Source organism: Sorex fumeus, unplaced genomic scaffold, assembly GCF_029834395.1.
Source record: "Sorex fumeus unplaced genomic scaffold, SorFum_2.1 ptg000097l, whole genome shotgun sequence".
NCBI classification, from domain to species: domain Eukaryota; kingdom Metazoa; phylum Chordata; class Mammalia; order Eulipotyphla; family Soricidae; genus Sorex; species Sorex fumeus.
The window spans coordinates 1920211-1939366 of NW_026606154.1; the positions used below are offsets into that span (position 1 = coordinate 1920211).

The window sequence follows — 19156 nt, forward strand, 5'->3', positions numbered from 1 at the left end:
CGGTGCTATTGCTCCAGCCCCCCCCCCCCACGTCCCGCATCCATCCATTCTGCTCCTGTACTTTTCATTTTATTAAAGAGACAAATCCGATGTGAGTCCTGAGTCTGCAGCCCTGATGCTACTCTCGCCGCTGTGAGCATCACGGAGAGGGGAGGAGGGTGTGACCGCACGGGGACCATCCAGCAGCAGGGGAAGGGAGGATAGAGACTAGGAGGAGGTGAGGTGAATGGGAAGGAAGGGAGGAGAGAAGACAAGGAGGAGCAGAATGAGGGGACGTGCGACAGGATGAAGTGGAAGAGGGAGATTAGGAGGGGAACAGGGATGGGGAGGAAGAGAATGAGATGCAAGAGAAGGCAGAGGAAAAGGAGGCAAGAGGGGAAAGAACAAGAGAACGAGAAGTTAGAGGAGGGAGATGACTAGGAGAAGAGGAAAGAGGAGGAAGACAATGATGAGAACGTGGAGAAGCATGAGAAGTAAAAGAAGGAGAAAACGCAGGAGAAGGACGAGGCGATGGAGAGGAAGGGACAGGAGAAGGAGCAGTGGAAGGTGAGATGGAGAAGGAGGAGGTGGGGCTATGGAAGAAGAGGGAAGTAGGAAGAGAAGGAGGAGGAGAGGAAAAATAGAGGAAGAAGAGGAATGGATGTGAAAGGAAGCAGAGAGGCACTGGGAGGAGAGGAGGAAAAGGAGATATGGAGAAGGATCAAGATGAAGAGGAGGATAAGAGGACGAGCCAGTGGGGGAAGGGAATGTAGGAAGAAGAAAATGGGGAGGAGGTGAAGGAGGTGGAGAAGATGAGAAGGATACTGGGAGAGAGGATGGAGGAGGAGGAGAAGGTGAAGCAGAAGAAAGTGGCAGGGAATAAGCAGCAGGAGGAAGAGGATGTTTGGAGATGTAGAGGAAGAAGAGAAGAGGATGAGGAGGCGACGGGGGTGAAAGAATGGAGGGAGAGAAGGTGAAGGAGAGGAGGAGGTGGGTGATTTGGAGTGAAGGAGGGGAGGGGGAGCAGACTGGGAGAGAGGCAGCAGGAGGGGAAGGGAAGGACTGAGAGAAACAGAAAAGGTAGGAGGGGGGATGAGGGAGGAGAAACAGGACAGGAGCAGAACAGAAACAGGACAAGAGCGGAGATGGGAGAAATCAAGGAGAAAGAGGAAGGTGAAGAGGTGGAGACTGGGAAGAATGAATGGAGGAGGAGGTAGAGGACAAGAAAGGGGAGGAGAAGGAGGAACAGGAGGAGGAGGAACATCTGGCAGGAGAAGGCGATGAGTTGGAGATAGAGATGAAAAAGAGAAGAGGATAAGGATGAGAAGAGAGTACAAGAGACTCAGCGGGAGGGGATGTGAATGGAAGAGGACAAGGGGTGGGAGGAGGTGGAGATGGAGAGGAGAGGAAGGGGAACTAGGAGAAGAGGAGGAAGAGGAGACTGGGGAGAAAAATGGAGGAAGGGAAGGAGAAGGGCAAGGACATGGAGGAGAAGGTGGGGAGGAGGAAGAGGAGGAAGAAGAAAATATGCAGGAGAGAGAAGGATGATTTGGAGATGCACATGGAGAAGGGAGTAGAAAAGATGGATGAGAATACGAGAAGGGAAGAAGAGACAGAATAGAAAGAAGATGGGTGAGGAGGAGAGGATGGAGGTGGGAGATGAGGAGGGGAAGGAAGAAGATGATGGAGGGGGACCTAGAGCAGGAAGAGGAGCTTGGGAGAAAGAACGGAGGAGAATGAGGAGTATGAAGAGAAAAATTTGAAGGAGCTGAGATGGAAGATGATTTGGAGACATGGATGAAGAAGAGGCGAAGCATGAGGAGAATAGAAGAAAGAGGAGAAGGTGGAGGAGCCAGATGAGGAAGAGGAGGTGGTGAGGATGGGAGAGGAAGGAGAACTAGGGGAAGGAGCGGAGGTGACGGGTGGGAAAACATGGAGAAGGTGAAGGATGAGAAAGTGGAGGAGAATGAGGAGCAACAGGAGGGGAGGAGGAAGAGAAACTTTGAAGGAGAGAAGGAGGAGGAGGTTTTGGAGATGTAGAGGAAGGTGAAGAAGTGGGAAGGAGGAGGGGAAGGGAGAGAAAGGAGGAGGAGGTGGAGGAGGTGGGAGAAGAGAGGAAGGAGAGCAAGAGAGATGAAGATTAGCAAATTAGCAAGAGTTAGGACAGGAGCTAGGAGGAGAAGGAAAACAGGAGGAAGAGGAGGGGGAGAAAGAATGGAGGAGGAGAAGTTGAAGGAGAATAAGCAGAAATATGAGGAAACTTGGAAGGGGAGGAGGATTTGGAGATGCAGGTAAAGAGGAGAATGAGGAGGAGACTGGGGAAAGGAATGGAGGAAGAGAAGGCGAAGAAGAAAGTGGAGGGGAACAATGAGGAAGAGAAGGAAGAGGAAAACTTAGAAGAGGAGAGAAGGGGAGGATGATTTTCAGAAGTAAATGAAAAAGAGAAGGAACAGAAGGAAGAGGAGAATTGAAAAAATGGAGTAGGAGAGGATGAGGAAGGAGGAGTGTGATGATGAGGAGATGGGGAACAATGGAGGACGAACTAAAGGACAAGAAAGTGAAGGAAGGGGAGAAGGAGGAGGTGGAGATGAAGAAAAGAAGAGGATGAGGAGGAGACCGGGGTGAAATAATGGAGGGAGAGAATGTGAAGGAGAAGAAAGTGGAGGAGAAAGAAATGGGAACAGGAGGAAAATCTGCGGAGAGGAGGATGTGGATGATTTGGAATGAAGGAGAGGAGGAGGAGAGAAGGAGGAGCAGGCTGGGAGACAGGCAGCAGGAGGGGAAGGGAAGGACAGAGAGAAATAGGAAAGGTAGGAGGAGGGATGGGGAAGGAGAAGAAACAGGATAGGAGGGGAGATGGGGGAAGAGGAGAGGAAGGAGTCTGAGGAGAAAGAGGAAGGCAAAGAGGTGGAGACTGGCGAGAAAGAATGGAGGAGGAGGTAAAGGACAAGAAAGGGGGGAAAGAATGAGGAACAGGAGGAGGAGGAAAATTTGAAGGGGAGGAGTAGGGGATGAGTTGGAGATAGAGATGGAGAAGAAAGAGGTTAAGAATGAGAAGAGAATACAAGAGACTCAGTGGGAGGAGGCAGAGATGGAGAGAAGGAGAGGAAGGAGAACTAGAAGAGGAGGAGGAGACTGGGGAGAAAATGGAGGAAGGGAAGGGGAAGGACAAGGACATGGAGGAAAAGGTGGCATAGGAGGAGGAAGAGAATGAAGGGAAAAATCTGAAGGAGGGAGGATGATTTGGAGATGCCATGGAGAAGGGAAGGAGAAGAGATGGACGAGAACATGAGAAGGGAGGACGAGACAGACCGAAAAGAAGGTGGGTGAGGAGGAGGGCATGGAGATGGGAGATGAGGAGCGAGAGAGAAATGGGGGGGGGTGAGGAGAAGAGGAGGAGGAAGGGACTGGGGAAAAAGAATGGAAGAGAACGAGGAGTATGAAGAGGAAAAATTTGAAGGAACATAGATGGAGGATGATTTGGAGACATGGATGAAGAAGAGAAGAGGAGAAGCATGAGGAGAATAGAAAGAGGAGAAGGAGGAGGAGCCAGATGAGGAAAGGGGGAGGTGGTGAGGATGAGAGAGGAGGAGCAGAGTTGACTGGGGGAAAGCATGGAGAAGGTGAAGGACAGGAAAGGTGAGGAGAGTGAGGAGTATCCGGAGGGGAGGGGGAAGAGAAAATTTGAAGAAGAGAAGGAGGAGGAGGTTTTGGAGATGTAGAGAAGGGGAGGGAAGGGGGAGAAAGGAGCTGAAAGGAGAAGGTGGAGGAGGTGGGAGGGAGGGGAAGGAGAATGAGGAGAGACATGGAGGAGGAAGAGATTAGCAGATTAGCAAGAGGAAGGATGGGAGCTAGGGGGAGAAGGAAAACAGGAGGAAGAGAAGGGGGAGAAAGAATGGAGGAGGAGAAGGTGAAGGAGAATGTGAAGGAGAATAAGCAGAAATATGAGGAAACTTGGAAGGAGAGGAGGAGGAGGATTTGGAGATGCAGGTAAAGAGGAGAATGAGGAGACTGGGAGAAGGAATGGAGAAAGAGAAGGGGAAGAAGAAAGTGGAAGGGAACGGTGAGGAGGAGGAGGAGAAAGAGAACTAAAAGAAGAGAAGGGGAGGATGATTTGCAGGGTAGATGAAAAAGAGAAGGAGAAGAAAGAGGAGAATTGAAGAAACAGAATAGAGGATGAGGAAGGAGGAGGGTGATGATGAGGAGATGGGGAACAATGGAGAATCAACTGTGAAGGACAAGAAAGTGAAGGAGGGGGAGGACGTGGAGATGTAGATGGGGAAGAGAAGGAGAATAGAAAGGAGGTGAGAGAAGGAGGATGATTTGGGAAATGTAGGTGAAAAGGAGGGATGGGGAAGAAGTAGAGGAGGAGGTGGGGGATGGGAAGAGGAGATCAAGGAGAAAGATGAAGGAGGATGGAGAGCAGAAAGAGGAAGGGGAGGGAACGAGGGAAAAGAGAAGAAAAGGACGAGGATGATAAGAGTGCGGTGAAAGAATGGAGGAAGAGACAAGAAAGTGGAGAAGAATGAGGAACAGGAGGAGGAAGAGGCAGATTTTAAGGAGAGGATATTTTTGAGTGAAGAAGAGAAGTAGGAGAACAGAAGACAGGTGGTAGGATTTGGAGATCTGGATGAATAAGAGAGGAGGAGGAGGAGGAAGAGAATACAGGGAAAAGGAGGGATGGGGAAGGAGGGTGAGGGAGAGAGGGAGAAGACAGAGGCTAAAGAGAAGGTGGAGGAGAGAGATGAGGAAAAGGAGGAGGTGGAAATGGGAGAAGAGGAGGGGAAGGAGAACAGGGAGAGAGACGAAGAAGGAAGATCTTGAGGGGAACCGGGTGTAGAAGGAGAACCAGAGGCGGACCGGAGACTTGGGGGTGTAGAATAGAGGGAGGGTAAAGGACAAGAACGTGGAGGAGAATGAGGAGCAGGAGGAGGAAGGAGAGGAAAGATGGAAAGAGAGGAAGGAGGGGGGTGATCAGAGATGGAGACGATGAGGGGAACAGAGGAAAGGGAGTGGGAGGGGACGGGAAGGAGAAGACAGAAGAGAAGCCAGATGTGGAAATGCAGATGGTGGTGGAGACGGAGGGATCAGGTGGAGGCCGGTCTGCAATGGAGAGGGAGAGCTAAGGAGGAGGAAGAGAAGGAGGACAAAGTGCAGGAAAATGAGGAGCAGGAGGAGGATTTGGGGATGTAGATGGAGGAGGAGGAGGAGGAGAATACAAGAAAGGGAGCAGGAGGGGATGGGGAGGAGGAAGAAGAGAAGGGGGAAGAATGTGGGTGAAGAGGAGAAAGAGGGCAAGGAGGAGATGGGGAGGAGCTAGAGGAGGGAAAGGAGGAGGAGGTGGAGATGGGGAAGAGGAGGGGAAGAATGGCGGCGGGGGGGGGGAGATGGAGGAGGAGGATCTAGATAAGAGCAAGGAGAGGGGGAACTGTGGGGAAAAGAGAACAAGGAGGAGAATGGGGGGAAGGAACGGAGGAGGAGAAGGTGAAGGACAGGAACGCGGAGGAGAATGAGGAGGAAGAAGAAGAGGAAAATGGAAGAAAGGCAGTTGGAAGGGAGGGGGAAGCAAGAAAATAGGAGGAAGGGGAAGGAGTGGCGGAGGAGGAAGGGAACAGGGATGAAGGAGGGTGAAGAGGAGGTGGAGGAACTAGATGAGGAAAGGAGGAGATGTGTAGGATAATACTGTTCTGTCCTTCTTGCATAACCACAGGAATAGTTGAGGAAAAGAGAAAAAAAAACCTTAAGAGGTATTTTGCCCTTGGGCAGTCAGGAAGGGCTTCCTTATGTTGATTTGGCTACCTGACTGGGTGGAGTGTCAGCCCAGACTAGGAGGGAGCTGGAGAATGAGAGAGCAGGGCTGAAAGATGGACCACCGGGAGATTAGCAAGGAGAACGTGTGCTTGAGAGAACCTAGGCCCTCCATAACATAAAGTTCTTCTATGGGATAAACTTCCTTGTAATAAACTGCTACAAAGATCAACCGGCCTGGCCCTCATCTCTTCCTTCATCTGCCCTTGGCCAAGATCCAGGCCACACACAGCGGCTCTAGGGCACCGAACACGGGCGGTGAGATAGAGCCGTCCAGAGAGCCCGTGAACACACAACCTTCAGCGTGCATAGTTTTTTAGAGATGGAGATGGGAGAAGAGGAGGGGACAGAGAAAGATCAGAAAGACAAAGGAGGCTCTTTCTTTTTGAGAGGGAGGAGAGGGGAGCTAGAGAGAGAGAGAGAGAAGCAGAGGAAGAGACTGGGGAGAAAGAATGAAGAGGAAGGACAAGAATGTGGAGGAGAATGAGGAGGAAGAAAATCTGGAGGAGAGGAAGAGGATTATTCTTAGATTCAGATGAAGAGGAGGAGGAGAAGGATTAGGATAATAGAAGAAAGGGACTTGGGGAATGGGAGAGAGGGAGGATGAGGAGATGGTGGAGGAGCATTCTAAAAGGGAGCGGTAGGGAGGGGGAAGGAGAGGAGGAAAGGTGGAGGTGAAAGAGGAAGCGGGGCAGGGGAAGGAGGAAGAGGAGGATTACGAACTAGGAACTAGAGTATGAGGAAGAAGTGAAAAGGAGGAGGTGAAGGAACTGAGAAGTAGAAGGAGAAAGAGGAGAAAGGGGCAGGAGAATAAGGAACCGAGCAGAGAGAGGGAGGAGGAAGTGCAGGAAGAGAGGGGAAGCGGAAGTAGGAAAGAAGTGGGGAAAGTAGAAGGAGGAGGAGGAAAAGGAGGTGGAGGAGGAAAAGGAAGAGTGGAAGCAGGAGGAAGAGAGGAGGAGGAGGAGGAGGAGGAGGAGTTGAGGGAAAGGGGGCTTGGGGAGAAAGAGGAGGAGGACGACGACGAAGAGGAAGAAGAGAAGAAGCTGCAGGAGGAAGAAAGGATAAGAAGGAGCTGGAGCTGGAGACTGAGCAGAAAGAAGAATGAGGAGGGGTTAGAGGGGGAGCAAAGGAAGGGGGGAGGGGAGGAGGAGGAGAGGGAAGGCGAAAGAGGGAAAGGGGGAAAGAAGTGAGCAAGAGGAGGAGGAATTAGAGAGAGAGAGAGAGAGTCCGCGCGCGTGCCCCTGACCTGGCTCTCGGTGCTGATGGAGTAGACCGTGTCCCCTGGGTCCAGCAGCCGGCAGGCATGGGCCACGTTGACGGCCGTCTCCTGCTTGTCTCCTGTCAGCACCCAGAGCCGGATGCCCGCCTCCCGCAGAGCCGAGATGGTGTCGGGGACGCCCTCCTGCAGGCGGTCCTCGATCCCCGTGGCCCCTGGAGGGGAGATGCCACAGCTCACAACCCCCATCCACGAGGGGCCTGGAGCCCCGGGGGTGTCAGGGAGGGGCTGCCCAGTGCGCAGCAGCACTGCCAGGTTTCTCTGAGCCCTTCCCTGCTCCGGGGGTTCCTGCGGATCCTCGCTGGCGGTGTCCACCTCCCTCCTTCCTGGGCCCTGGTGACATGGCACACTGAGTGCCGGAAGTGGGGCTGAGACCCTCGCTCCCCACTGGGACCCTCTTGCTGGCCTGCCAGGATGTGCTGGATCAGAGGGTATCCCCGCTCCCTGCCGGCTGCATCTTGGGGTACCCTCAGGAAGCAGCATGCAGCCCAGGGCTGGGGGCTGTCAGAACCCCCTGCACCACCTTCCCAGAGGGCCCCCAGGAAGCCCCCCACTCAGGCCCAGCAACGGCTCAACCCGTGGGCTGCAGACCCCCCACCCCACGGTCCCTGTTACCGACTAAGGTGAGCCGCGTCTCCAGGTGCTGGGCCGTGTCCAGCAGCAGCTCGTCCCGGTTGTCCAGGGATGCCTCGGCCTCTCGCCGGAAACTGGACCAGCGCCGGAAGTCCTCTTCACTCAGCACCTGTGGGTTGGGACGGCGCGACTTCAGCAAGCAGGATCCCCTCAGCCCCCCAACACACGGACACCTGCGGGGCCTCCGCTGGGGTGACCACAGGGGACGGCAGGGAGCGTGGCCTCCTGCCCATTGAGGCCACTCAAGAGCAGAGGCTTGAGCCTGGTAGCTCCTTGCCATTGTCAAGAGAAACCAGAAAGTTAGATTTTTTTTTTTTTGGCTTTTTGGGTCCCAGTCAGCAATGCTCAGGGGTTACTCCTGGCTCTGCACTCTGGAATCACTCCTGGCAATTCCTCCATCACTTGGGGGCCCTATGGGATGCCGGGAATTGAACCCGGGTTGGCCACATGCAAGGCAAACACTCTATCTGCTGTACTGTCACTCCAGTCCCCAGAAAGCTTGATTTGACAAAAAATATAAGCCTCTAACATGCATTCCAAGAGGACAGAGTGAGGATTCAATCTCTGCCCACACCGAGATTGGGCATGACCACCCTCCACAAGAAGGCGGCTTAGCTACAATATTTTTTTGGGGGGTTGTGGTGGGATTTGTAGCACATCCAGGGGCTGATTCCTGGTTCTGTGCTCAGGGATCACTCCTGGCAGGGCCCCGGGGACTCTGTGGTGCTTGGCCATGTACAAGGTAGGCGCCTTAACCTCTGTCCAATCTCTCTGGCCTTGCAAGTTCTCTTCATGACATAAGAACTCGAGCTGCACTCAGATGCTCGCAAACACGGGACAGTCTCCCAGGAGCTGCGGCTGCCACACTGGGCCTCACAGAGTTTTGACTGTGGACACGAGCCCCCCGTGTGTCAACTCTTGTGCAAATAACGCCACATGGAAGGACACCAGGAAGGAAGAATGGGGCATGGGGCAGGGACTGGGAAGTATGAAGAGAGGCATTGAGGCATTGTGTGGACTCAGAGGAAGTTGCGGGAGTGTGGGGGTAGGGGCCAGCCCCTCCACGCAGGCCACGGCTGCTCTCACCTTCTTGGCGATGCACAGGGTCCGTAGGCCATGCCTGGCGTACAGGTCCAGATGCTTCTGTGTCCGGGCCCGCATCTTCCGCATCTTCTTTTCCACCTCAGGGTCCGACTCTGTGAGGCAGACGTGGTCCCTTCAGAGCTCTCTCTCTCCTCTCTCTCTCTCTCTCTCTCTCTCTCTCTCTCTCTCTCTCTCTCATATGCATGCATGTGTGCAGTGGTCTCTGTCCCTGATTCCCTCAGCATTTTTTTAAAAAAAATATTTTATATTGTGGGCTGGAGCGATAGCACAGCGGGGAGGGCATTTGCTTTGCACGTGGCCGACCTGGGTTCGAATCCCAGCATCCCATAGGGTCCCCTGAGCACTGCCAGGAGTCATTCCTGAGTGCAGAGCCAGGAGGAACCCCTGTGCATCTTTGGGTGTGACCCAAAAAAGCAAAATAAATAAAAATAAATTACTTCATATTTTGAGGGGGCTGGAGAGATTGTGTGGTGGGTAGGAAGCTTGCCTTGTATGCACACAGCCTACCTGGGTTTGATCTCCAGCATCCTATAGGGTCCCCTGAGCCCACCAGGAGTGATTCCTGAGTGCAGGGCCAGGAGTAAGCCCTGAGCATGGCTGAGTATGGTCCAGCAATAACAATAACAAAACCCACCCAAAAGCAAAACCAAAAAATTATCTAATCTTTTGGGTTACCGTGCTATTAACGGTTCCTCGTGCATATAAGGTCGACAGCTCAGCCATCCCCTGTGTACGTCTCCCTCCCCCAAGGGCCCCAAGCCCCCCACCACACCCCCTCAGCCCAGTTGTGCAGCTCCATTGTGTTTGTTGCCTTTGGGTCTTTGCTTCTCCCTCGTGGGCTGGGGACCCTTTAAGTCCCCTCTGGGGGAGATCATTCTGCCTCTGCCCCCTTCATCCAACTGACTTCTCTCAGCACCACATCCTTGAGTTCCCCCCAAACGGCACAATCCGAACGATTCAGTAGTTCCTCCTTAAGAGTTGCGTGGGCTTCCTCTGTGCATGCAGAGCACGGCTCCCTAATCCACTTATCTGCAACCGGGTATCAGGCACGGTCCCTCTCTTGGCTGCTGTACCAAATGCAGCAGTAAACACAGGGGTGTGTGTGTGTGTGAGTGTGTCCGTGTTTGTGTGTGTGTGTGTGCATGTGTGTGTTTGTGTGAGCATGCATGTGTATGTATGTGTTTGTGTGTGTATGCATGTGCACGTGCATGTGTGAGCATGCATGTGTGTGTGCCTGCATGTGTTGGTGTGTGTGCGCGTGTGCATCCATGCACACGTGTGTGCATGTGTGTGCGTGTGTGTGCATGCATGCATGCGTGTGAGCATGCATGTGTGTGCATGTGCTTGTGTGTATGCGTGTGCATGCACATTTTTGCATGTGTGTGTTGTGTGTGTTTGCATGCACACATGTGTTTGCATGCACGGGCGTGCATGTGTGTTTGTGTGAGTATGCATGTGTGTGCACATGCATGTGTTTGTGTGTGTGCGCGTGTGCATGTGTGTGAGCATGCGTGTGTGCCTTCATGTGTTGGTGTGTGTACATGTGTGCATGCATTTGTTTGTGTGTGCACGCATGCATGCATGTGTGTGCATGTGTGCGTGTGTGTGTGTGTGTGTGTGTGTGTGTGTCCTCTCCAATCAGTGCTTTTTATGTGTCTGGGGGACAGATGATCAGAAGTGGCACTGCTGGCTCACGGGAATGCCGTCTGGCTCCACCTTGATGCGGAGCAGTATGAGGACCTCTCCCCGAACGTCAGGACAGAGTGTCCTTGGCGCCATGGGGAAGGGGCCCCGGCCTGAGGAGGGCTCCATGATGCTCGGTTCTAGGGGCCCAGGGTGGCGGGACTCACCACAGGCCGGGTCCTCCAGCAGGTCCATGATGACCGAGTCGGCGCCCTTGGTGTACACCACGATCTCCCGGGTCAGCGGGTGCCTCACGACCACTGACATGCGCTTCCTCGTGGCGTCAAAGGGCAGGATGCCGAGCACAGGGAAGGCCAGGCGGGTGCCATGGGGCAGGCGCACGGCCACGCGCTGGGGCGTTCGGGACAGTAGTGTGAAGCCGTAGGCGCGTGCCGCGTGTACCAGTGCCGCCTCATCGGGGCTCTCGGCCTCATAGCAGAGCTCGGGGGCCGCCAAGTCCCCACTGTCACTCGGCTCCCAGGGCCCATCGGGGCTGCAGCCCATGCTGTCCTCGGACCCGTCCTCTCCGTCCTCTGAGCTGGGGGCTGCAGGGGAAGGCCCCAGGGTCTCCCCGGGGTCCATGTCCGACGTGGACGAGAAAGACTGGCTGAGGCTGGAGAGCTTCAGCTTCTGGAAGAGCTGCTGGATCTTCTCCAGGGATGTGCCCAGGGCCGAGGCAGGCGGGGAGGTGACCTGCGGTGCCACAAGCCACGAAAGTCTGACTGATGGTGGTGGTGGTGGGGGGGGGCGGCGGTAACGGACTTTTTTTTTTTAATTGAATCACCATGAGATGCAGTTACAAGCTTTCAGGTTTGAGTTTCAGTCATACCATGATCAAACAACCATCCCTCTACCAGTGCACATTCTCCACCACCAATGTTCCCAGTATCCCCCCCGCACCCCCATCCCAACCTCCCTCCCCCCGCCTCTGTCACTGTCTTCTCATTCATCGATTTGCTCGAGCGGGCACTAATATCATCTCCATTGTGAGACTTGTTGTTACTGTGTCTGGCATATTGAATATGTCATGAGGAGCTTTGCAGGCTTTGCCACGTGGGCGAGATACTCTCGGTAGCTTGCTGGGCTCTCCGAGAGGGGTGGAGGAATCGAACTCGGGTCCTCCGTGCCAGCCACATGCAAGGTAAATGCCCTACCTGCTGTGCTATTGCTCCAGACCCCTGCCTCTATGGCAGACAATTTCCCCCATATTCTCTCTCTCTACTTTCGGGCATTATGGTTTGCGATACAGATATGAGAGGCCATCACATTTGGTCCTTTATCTTCTTTCAGCACGCATCTCCCATCCCGAACGATCTCTCCAACCATCACTGATTTAGTGGATTATGGGGTGCATTTCCTCCCCATCAGAGCCTCATTTAATCCCACTAATGTGAGGGAGGCCAGCAGAAGTTTCCTCACTCCCACCCCCACCCTCTGGATACCCCAGTGTGATTATGGATGGTGGTAGGGGGGAACAAGGGGGGCTCCGGGCAGCACATGCTTCTCCCAACACCCCAGCTCAGCTCTGCCTGTCATGCATCGCTCTCCCTGACTCTGGTGAAGAAACTGAGGCACACCACCGGGGGCAGGCAAGGCCTCCAGGCTGTAGTGCCTAACTCCCCCTAACCCCCGAGGCTAGACTGCCAGCCCCCAGCACCCCGAGTTCCCCTGAAGACAGGCTGAAAGGAGCTTTGGGAGCAAGAGTTTCCCTCCCCTGGGGGCTGGGGACGTCTGGTTTAGGGTGTGTGTGTGTGTGTGTGTGTGTGTGTGTGTGTGTGTGTGTGTACGCGCGGGGGAGGGGGGACCTGTTTTGTCCCATGGACACATCCCAGTGAGTTTTCAGTTATCGGCTGGCCCGCAGAGCCGTGCTCTGTGCTTATTTCTAGCGCAGTGGGACTTCCCGTGGGCGTCTGCTGCACCCTGACCCCCTTCTAAAAGTATCGGGGCAGAGAGCAGGCAGCTCAGCATGACGACCGTGGGGCCAGACAAGTTCCTGCCCCAGCTGAGCCCAACGTGCAACTCAGAGGCGGGGTGCTGGATCCCTGGGCAGTGTGAGGGATAGCGGGGGGGGTGCAGTGTGGGGGAGGCTGGCCCGGGGGCACCCCAGGAGCTCAACAAACGGGGGCCCTAGCACCCCAGCAGACAGACCCGCTGCCTTGGGAATGAGAAACGATCCAGGCGGATCCCGGCGGGAGAAGCCCCCCCAACCCCCCCACCTGCCCGGTCCTTACCCTGTGCGGAGGCTCCGAGGTGGTGGACACCATGACCGAGTTGCAGATGGTCAGGGCGAGGAAGAAGTCGGCCACGGAGGAGGCGGGCGAGGGCGCAGGCCTGGCAGATCCCTGGGTGCTGGCCAGCATGTGAAGCCACAGGCTGGCCTCCTGCACCCGGGCCTGCAGGCTCCCGTCGGGGCTCACCTCTCTCTCCTGCATGGGAGGGTCTGGGTGAGGCTTCCAGGGCCCCTCCCCCATGCCCCCACCTGTCCCCAAGATGCCCGATGCAGCACCCACCCTCAGCTTCACCCCATGGCCCTGCCTGCCCCATCTCAGGCCCCTGAGTCCCTGTCCTCACCCCTCCCCTACCAGCCCCCGCCTGGCACCCCATTTCCCACACAGTGGGGGTTTCCCTGTGGGCTCTGACCAGCTGCAGTGCACTCCCAGCCTGGCTGGCCCCTCTGGTGTGGGTGGTGCCCCTGTACTCCAGTTCCACATCATCATCATCATCATCATCATCATCCTTGGACAGGGGCGACGCACTCAGGTTTGTTTCACAGCCTCAGGTGTTTTACGGGCCAGGCAAGGTCTCTGAGGCCTTGCTAGGGAGCCTCACAGCTCAGCTCCTCCATGATTCTTTTTTTTTTTTTTTAGGGGGAGCATACCAGGTGACCATACGGGGTGCCAGGGATCGAACCCGGGTTCTCTGCATGCAAGGCAAAAACCTTTCCTGTTGTTATTCTCCTCCCGGATTCTTGTGAACACACAAAAATCTCCACAGCTGGGGCACAGCACTGGGTCCCTGCCCCCCTGCCCCTCTGTAGACCCCCACCAGGCCTCCCCACTGGCACATGCACGTTCCCTGAGAATGGTTGGCCAGGGTGTGAGTCTTCACCCGTTCATAGCACACATATACAAACAGGAGACAGATCCTTGGACCATGCATGAGGCCTTCCTCTGGACGGGGCCACTGCGGATACCAGCTCTGAGCCATCAGTCAGGGCCACAGAACCAATCCACAGTGGACGGAAAAGGAGATTTGGGGCCCTGGGCCTGGAAGGCCATGCCAGCTCAGATGTTCCATTCTTCGAGTTCTAGAACACCCGCTGGGCTGGGGTTAGGAGCAACAGCGCAGCCAGTAGGGGGTTTGCCTGGCACACGGCCAACCCAGATTCAATCCCTGGCATCCCACAGTGCCCAGAGCACCAGCAGGAGTGATTCCTGAGTGCAAAGCCAAGGGTAACCCCTGAGCATCACCGGGTAGAAAGGAACGGCCACTGGGGAGCTGTGAGCACTGTCACTGTCACTTCATTGTCAACTCAGGGGTGGGACCACTGGCCAGATGGGGTCAGGCTTTTTTGTATGTTTGTTTGTTTTTGGCTTTTAGGGTCACACCCGGTGATGCACAGGGGTTACTCTTGGCTCTGCACTTAGGAATTACTCCTGGCGGTGCTCAGGGGACCCTATGGGATGCTGGGAATCGAACCAGGGTCGGCTGTGTGCAAGGCAAACACCCTCCCCACTGTGCTATCACTCCAGCCCTTGGATGGGGTCACTTTTGCCCGTCACACTGTTTACAGAGAAGCTGGGTCTGTAGGAAGTCTCCCCCATGCGAAGGACCGACCATCTGAGATCAGTAAGACTTGGTAGGGACTCGAGAGAACATGGTTGGCATGTGCAGGGGGCTTCCCTTCACTCCCCCCGGGCTCCCCCGTTCCCGGCTGGACTCACCAGGGGGCTGCTGAAGGCCACGCTGGGCCATCTGCTCTGTCGGGCGTGGCCCTGCAGGGGCACCCGGGCGCTCTGGCTTCGTCTCAGGGGCTGCGCCGACCCGTGGCCTCTCCTCGGCCCTTCAGCCTGGCCAGTTGGGAAAGACAGACTCTGGTACTGGGTCCACTCTCTGCTGGCCGAGTCCAGCTCCTGTGGCGTCCCCAGTCTCTTGGCTGCGAGAAAAGAGGTCGTTAGTTGCTGAGTGTGGCTTCCCAGGGTGCAGACTGGGGTGGGAGGATGCCACAGGTAGGGGCCATGTACTGCCCCCCTAGAGAGGCGGCTGGCTCATGGTCAGGCTCGCTGTCACGACTCAGGGAGAGGGGCTGGGAGCAGGGCACGCAGGCAGAGGCCCGGGTCTGAGTGTGGTCCTGGGGGGCCGCAGCACTGATCAGCAACTCAAGTCCACCACCATCAGGGCAAGGAGACCCGAGTGGCCACCAGGCCTTGAGCACCCTGGGGGAGTTTGGGGGGGGAGGAGGGGAAGAGAAAGGAGAGGAGAGAGACAGGGAGGGGAGAGAACGGTGTGTGTGCATGTGTGCGTGTGTGTGTTTGTGTGTGTGTGTGTGTGTGCATGTGTATTGAGGGATGGTGTAGGGAGGGAGGAGAGAGAGAGGAGAGTGTAGGGAGGGAGGAGAAGAGAGACAGGAGAGAGGAGAAAATGGTGTGCGTGTGTGTGTATGTATGTGTGTGTGTGTGTGTGTGTGTGTGTGTGCGCGTGCGTGCGTGTGCATGTGTATGGGGAGGGGGATTGTGAGGGTGTCTCCTGCCTGCATCCAATCTGCTCACAAGTGTAGATGCAGGCCTGTCCCAACACCTCAGCTAAGGCAAGCAGAGAAAGACTTTTTTTTTCCTTTTTGGGTCACACCCAGTGATGCACAGTGGTCACTCCTGGCTCTGCACTCAGGAATTACTCCTGGCTCGGGGGACCCTATGGGATGTCAGGGATCGATCCCAGGTCAGCCACGTGCAAGGCAAATGTTCTACCTGCTGTGCTATCACTCAGGCCCCAAGCAGAGACAGTCTTACCCAGAGTCTTACGTACAAAGGAAAGTTTTCAGAGGTGAGAAAGACTTTAGACAGGAAGGGGCCGCAGAGAGAGCTCAGTGGGTAGGGCGCTGCCCGTGGCCAACCCCAGTTAGGTCTCTGGCACTACAGAGACTCACACCCCCCCCCCACCAGCCCACCCCCAAAGTCAATAACAACAGGAGTCCCGGGCACAGGTGGCCGATCAGAGTCACGTCCCTCTTCTCTCCTGGCGCCTCGGGGAGCCCCCGTACCGTTCTCCTGGTGCGCGTACTCCCCGCCCGCGATGCTGCAGCGCCGGAACACCATCCTGTTCTCCGTCAGCGTCCCCGTCTTGTCGGAGAAGATGTGCTGGATCTGGCCCAGGTCCTCGGCGATGTTGAGGGCGCGGCATTGGATGCCAGCATCGCTGTCCTCGTCGTAGAGGTCCAGGTCGTGGTGCAGGAAGAAGACGTGGCCTAGCTTCACCAGCTCGATGGACACGTACAGGGAGATGGGGATGAGCACCTGCAGGGGAACAGCCGGGCCCCGTCACCTTGGTCCGGCCCATGACCTCTGGCCCGCCTCCAACTTCCCCAGGAACCAGGAAGGGAGAGGCCATCTTACGCCCACCAGGGATGCCTGGCGTGAGGGGGCACTGGACATTGTTTAAAGACTCCGCAGGCAGGGATGAAGGGTGTCCTTCGCTCTCCGGGCCTCACACGTACAGTGGTCCAGGCCCACAGTAGGTTCCGGTGGCCTGCTCAGGACCTGCTGCTGTCTCCGGTGGAGGGCAGGATGTGGGCCTTGCACACAGCTGATATAGGGGTCCATCTGCGGCACTGGGTATGCTCACCTGAACTCTCCAGGGAGTGGTCCCTGAGCACAGAGCCAGGAGTCAGCCCAGAGCATAGAGCTAGGAGTGAGCCCTGAGCACAGAGCCAGGAGTGTAGTCCTGAGCATAAAAGCCAGGAGTGAGCCCTGAGCACAGAGCTAGGAGTGAGCCCTGAGCACAGAGCCAAGAGTGATCCCTAAGATGATCCAGGAGTGATCCCTGAGCAGAGCATGAAGTCAACTCTGAGCACAGAGCTAGGAGTGATCCCTGACACAGAGTCAGGAGTGGTCCCTGAGCAAAGAGCTAGGAGTCAGCCCTGAGCACGGAGTCAGGAGTGAGCCCTTAGTACCAACTTATACCACAGGAGTAAGCCCAGAGCACCAAACCCTAAGGCTAGCCCTAGGCAAATCCAAATGCTAACACACATGAAACCTGACATTGCTTACACCAAAAATTACCAATATTCTGAGTTTCAAATATTGCACTATACTTGATGTTCTTTTTAAAATATGAACACAGTAAAAATATAACTCCTAAAACCTCCACAAACCGTACCCTAACTCTAGTCCCAGAATAATCCTAAAGCTGATTCTATCTTTATATTAACACTGACACAAGGAAAGGCATAAACCTACCCCATGGTCCAAACTGAACCGCTGTCTAATATTTCACTTGTGTTCTGAATTTTGAAGACAACATTCCTTATCATCTAAAATCCCCATACCATCTCTAACTTTAATCCTAACATATTGTGCCTGACATTACCAATGCCCAAACTACCTATTTTCCTAAATTTAAATATCTCCCCATAATTTACAGGTTTTTCTTTTTTTTTTTTTGGCATGAACACAGTAAAAGACAACTTCTAAATTCTCCACAAGCCCAATGCTAACCCTACCCCTCCGCTAATCCTGTCATTATACCATCCCTGACTCAAGCACAGGCATAATCCTATTAGCCCAAATTTAATGACCACCAATGCATTACTAACTTTTAGACAATATTTAACACTCAAACCTAACGCAACTCTTAATACTAACCCTACAGTAATCCTAACCCATTCTATTTTTGACCTCACTGATGTCCCCAAACTACCTATTTTCATAAATTTAAAGATCTCCCCATAGTTCACATTCATTTTTAAGAACACAGAAGAACACAGAAGTCTTACAGCTAAGATGTTCAGAAATCACACCCTAGCCCTAGCCCTCGTCTAACCCTAATGCTAAGGATGATCGTCACGGCAACCCTGACCTACACATGGACACAGACCACCCTATCAGAACTAAACTTTCAATAGCATAATACTTCTTTTGTGTTACTAACTTTGAACCAACAGGACATAACATGCAAGACTTCCACAATCCCTTACTGGGTGTTTAGCCTCCAAACAACAACAACAAAAATCAGTAAGACCACTCTCTCAGAGAAACGGTGGAACATACACGCACTCAGGTGGGTATGCACTCCACTCCGGGAAGAAAATGAGCAGATGCCCGCCACTTGGATGGACCTGGAGGATTTCCTGCCGAGTAAACTGAGTCAGGGGAGATCCTGGGACAGACATGATTTGCCTCGTGTCTGAGATGTAAGGAAACACAGGGGGGCAATGGTGACAAGTGCCCCAAGGCGACCTAAAATCAGAACTGGTTTACCAGACGGAGTGTGAAGCCCTAATCTCAAGAGGGCTGTGAATCACCGCGCTTCCAATCCAATCAAAAAGATCCTCCATCTCCTGGGGGCTGGGCTAGGTGCCGGGAATGGCAGTGAAGAGAACCAAACTTCTGACCCCCCCCAGACTTTCAGATGCCAGCAAACCTGTCCAGAGCTCTTCCCGGGCTGGGGGCAAGCATCCTGAAGAGTGAAGAGCAGTGAGGAGGAAGACTGGGGTGACTGGGGAGGTTCTCCCAGATCAACCCTGCCCTCTGGAGCAAGGGGATCTGAAGCTCCGTGGGAGGAGGAATGATGGGGGTGAGGTGGGCAGGGTGAGGGTTCAGGCTGAGGGTGGAGAAGAGAGAGAGCAAGCGGATTTACTCTGTGAACAAGCGAGGGGACTAGAGGTAACAGGGATGGTGGGGGGGGGGGCTGGGAGGTCTCTTGGGCACTGTGGCAGTGCTGAACGTGCAGTAACTGCACACCAAAGCCGTAAACTCTTATAAAGAAATGAATCTTAAAGCCATCTTGAATGAGGGCCACAGGCTCCGGGGAGGAGGAACTTGAATGCACATGGCATTCACCGGCTGTTGGGTGGGAAGGGACCCGGAGTGGCTGTGGGGGTCAGTCTGATCACAGAGGGGTCTGATCAACGTTTGCCTTGGCTCTTTTTATTTATTTGTTTTTTTTGCTTTTTGGGTCACACCTGGCAAGGCATAGGTATTACTCCTGGCGGTGCTCAGGGGACCCTATGGGATGCTGGGAATTGAACCCAGGTTGGCCGCATGCAAGGGAAACACCCTCCATGCTGTGCTATCGCTCTAGCCCCTGCCTTGGCTCTTATCTGGGGTCAGAGTCCCTGCCACATGGGCAGGGCACTGAGCACAGTCCCTGTCAGGAAAGCTGGTCCCCGTGCCAGCCCTGGGATGTCCCCCTGGGATGGGCATGGAGTTTGTTTTCATTGGGTCCTGCAGGCTGGTGCTGGCTGTGGGTTTTCCGGCGTCTCTGGTGTGGGGGAAGGGGACAGTACCTGGAGCAGGATGATCATGGTGAGGAACATGTAGAAACCGCCCAGTGCCAGGGGCGGGAAGCTCCCGTCGGCCTCTGGCACATCGAAGGGAGGGTGCTCCTCGAAGGTGGCATTCCACAGGCTGTGACCTGGGGGAGGCAAAACCAGGAGGAGGCATGGTTGTCACTTAG

The 19156-nt window shown here is 54.8% G+C and overlaps 1 protein-coding gene across 1 annotated transcript in view; it reads right to left on the reverse strand.

Annotated features, from left to right (window-relative positions):
• ATP10B (ATPase phospholipid transporting 10B (putative)) overlaps positions 1 to 19156 on the reverse strand; it is a 46362-nt gene that overhangs the window by 8741 nt on the left and 18465 nt on the right. Inside the window, exons 7-14 of the mRNA XM_056133109.1 lie at positions 18987 to 19114; positions 15744 to 15996; positions 14428 to 14639; positions 12715 to 12909; positions 10651 to 11176; positions 8783 to 8892; positions 7679 to 7805; positions 7034 to 7218 (exon numbers count right to left, since the gene is read on the reverse strand). Of these exons, the coding sequence (XP_055989084.1) occupies positions 7034 to 7218; positions 7679 to 7805; positions 8783 to 8892; positions 10651 to 11176; positions 12715 to 12909; positions 14428 to 14639; positions 15744 to 15996; positions 18987 to 19114 (1736 nt within the window). The remainder of the gene's footprint in view (positions 1 to 7033; positions 7219 to 7678; positions 7806 to 8782; positions 8893 to 10650; positions 11177 to 12714; positions 12910 to 14427; positions 14640 to 15743; positions 15997 to 18986; positions 19115 to 19156) is intronic.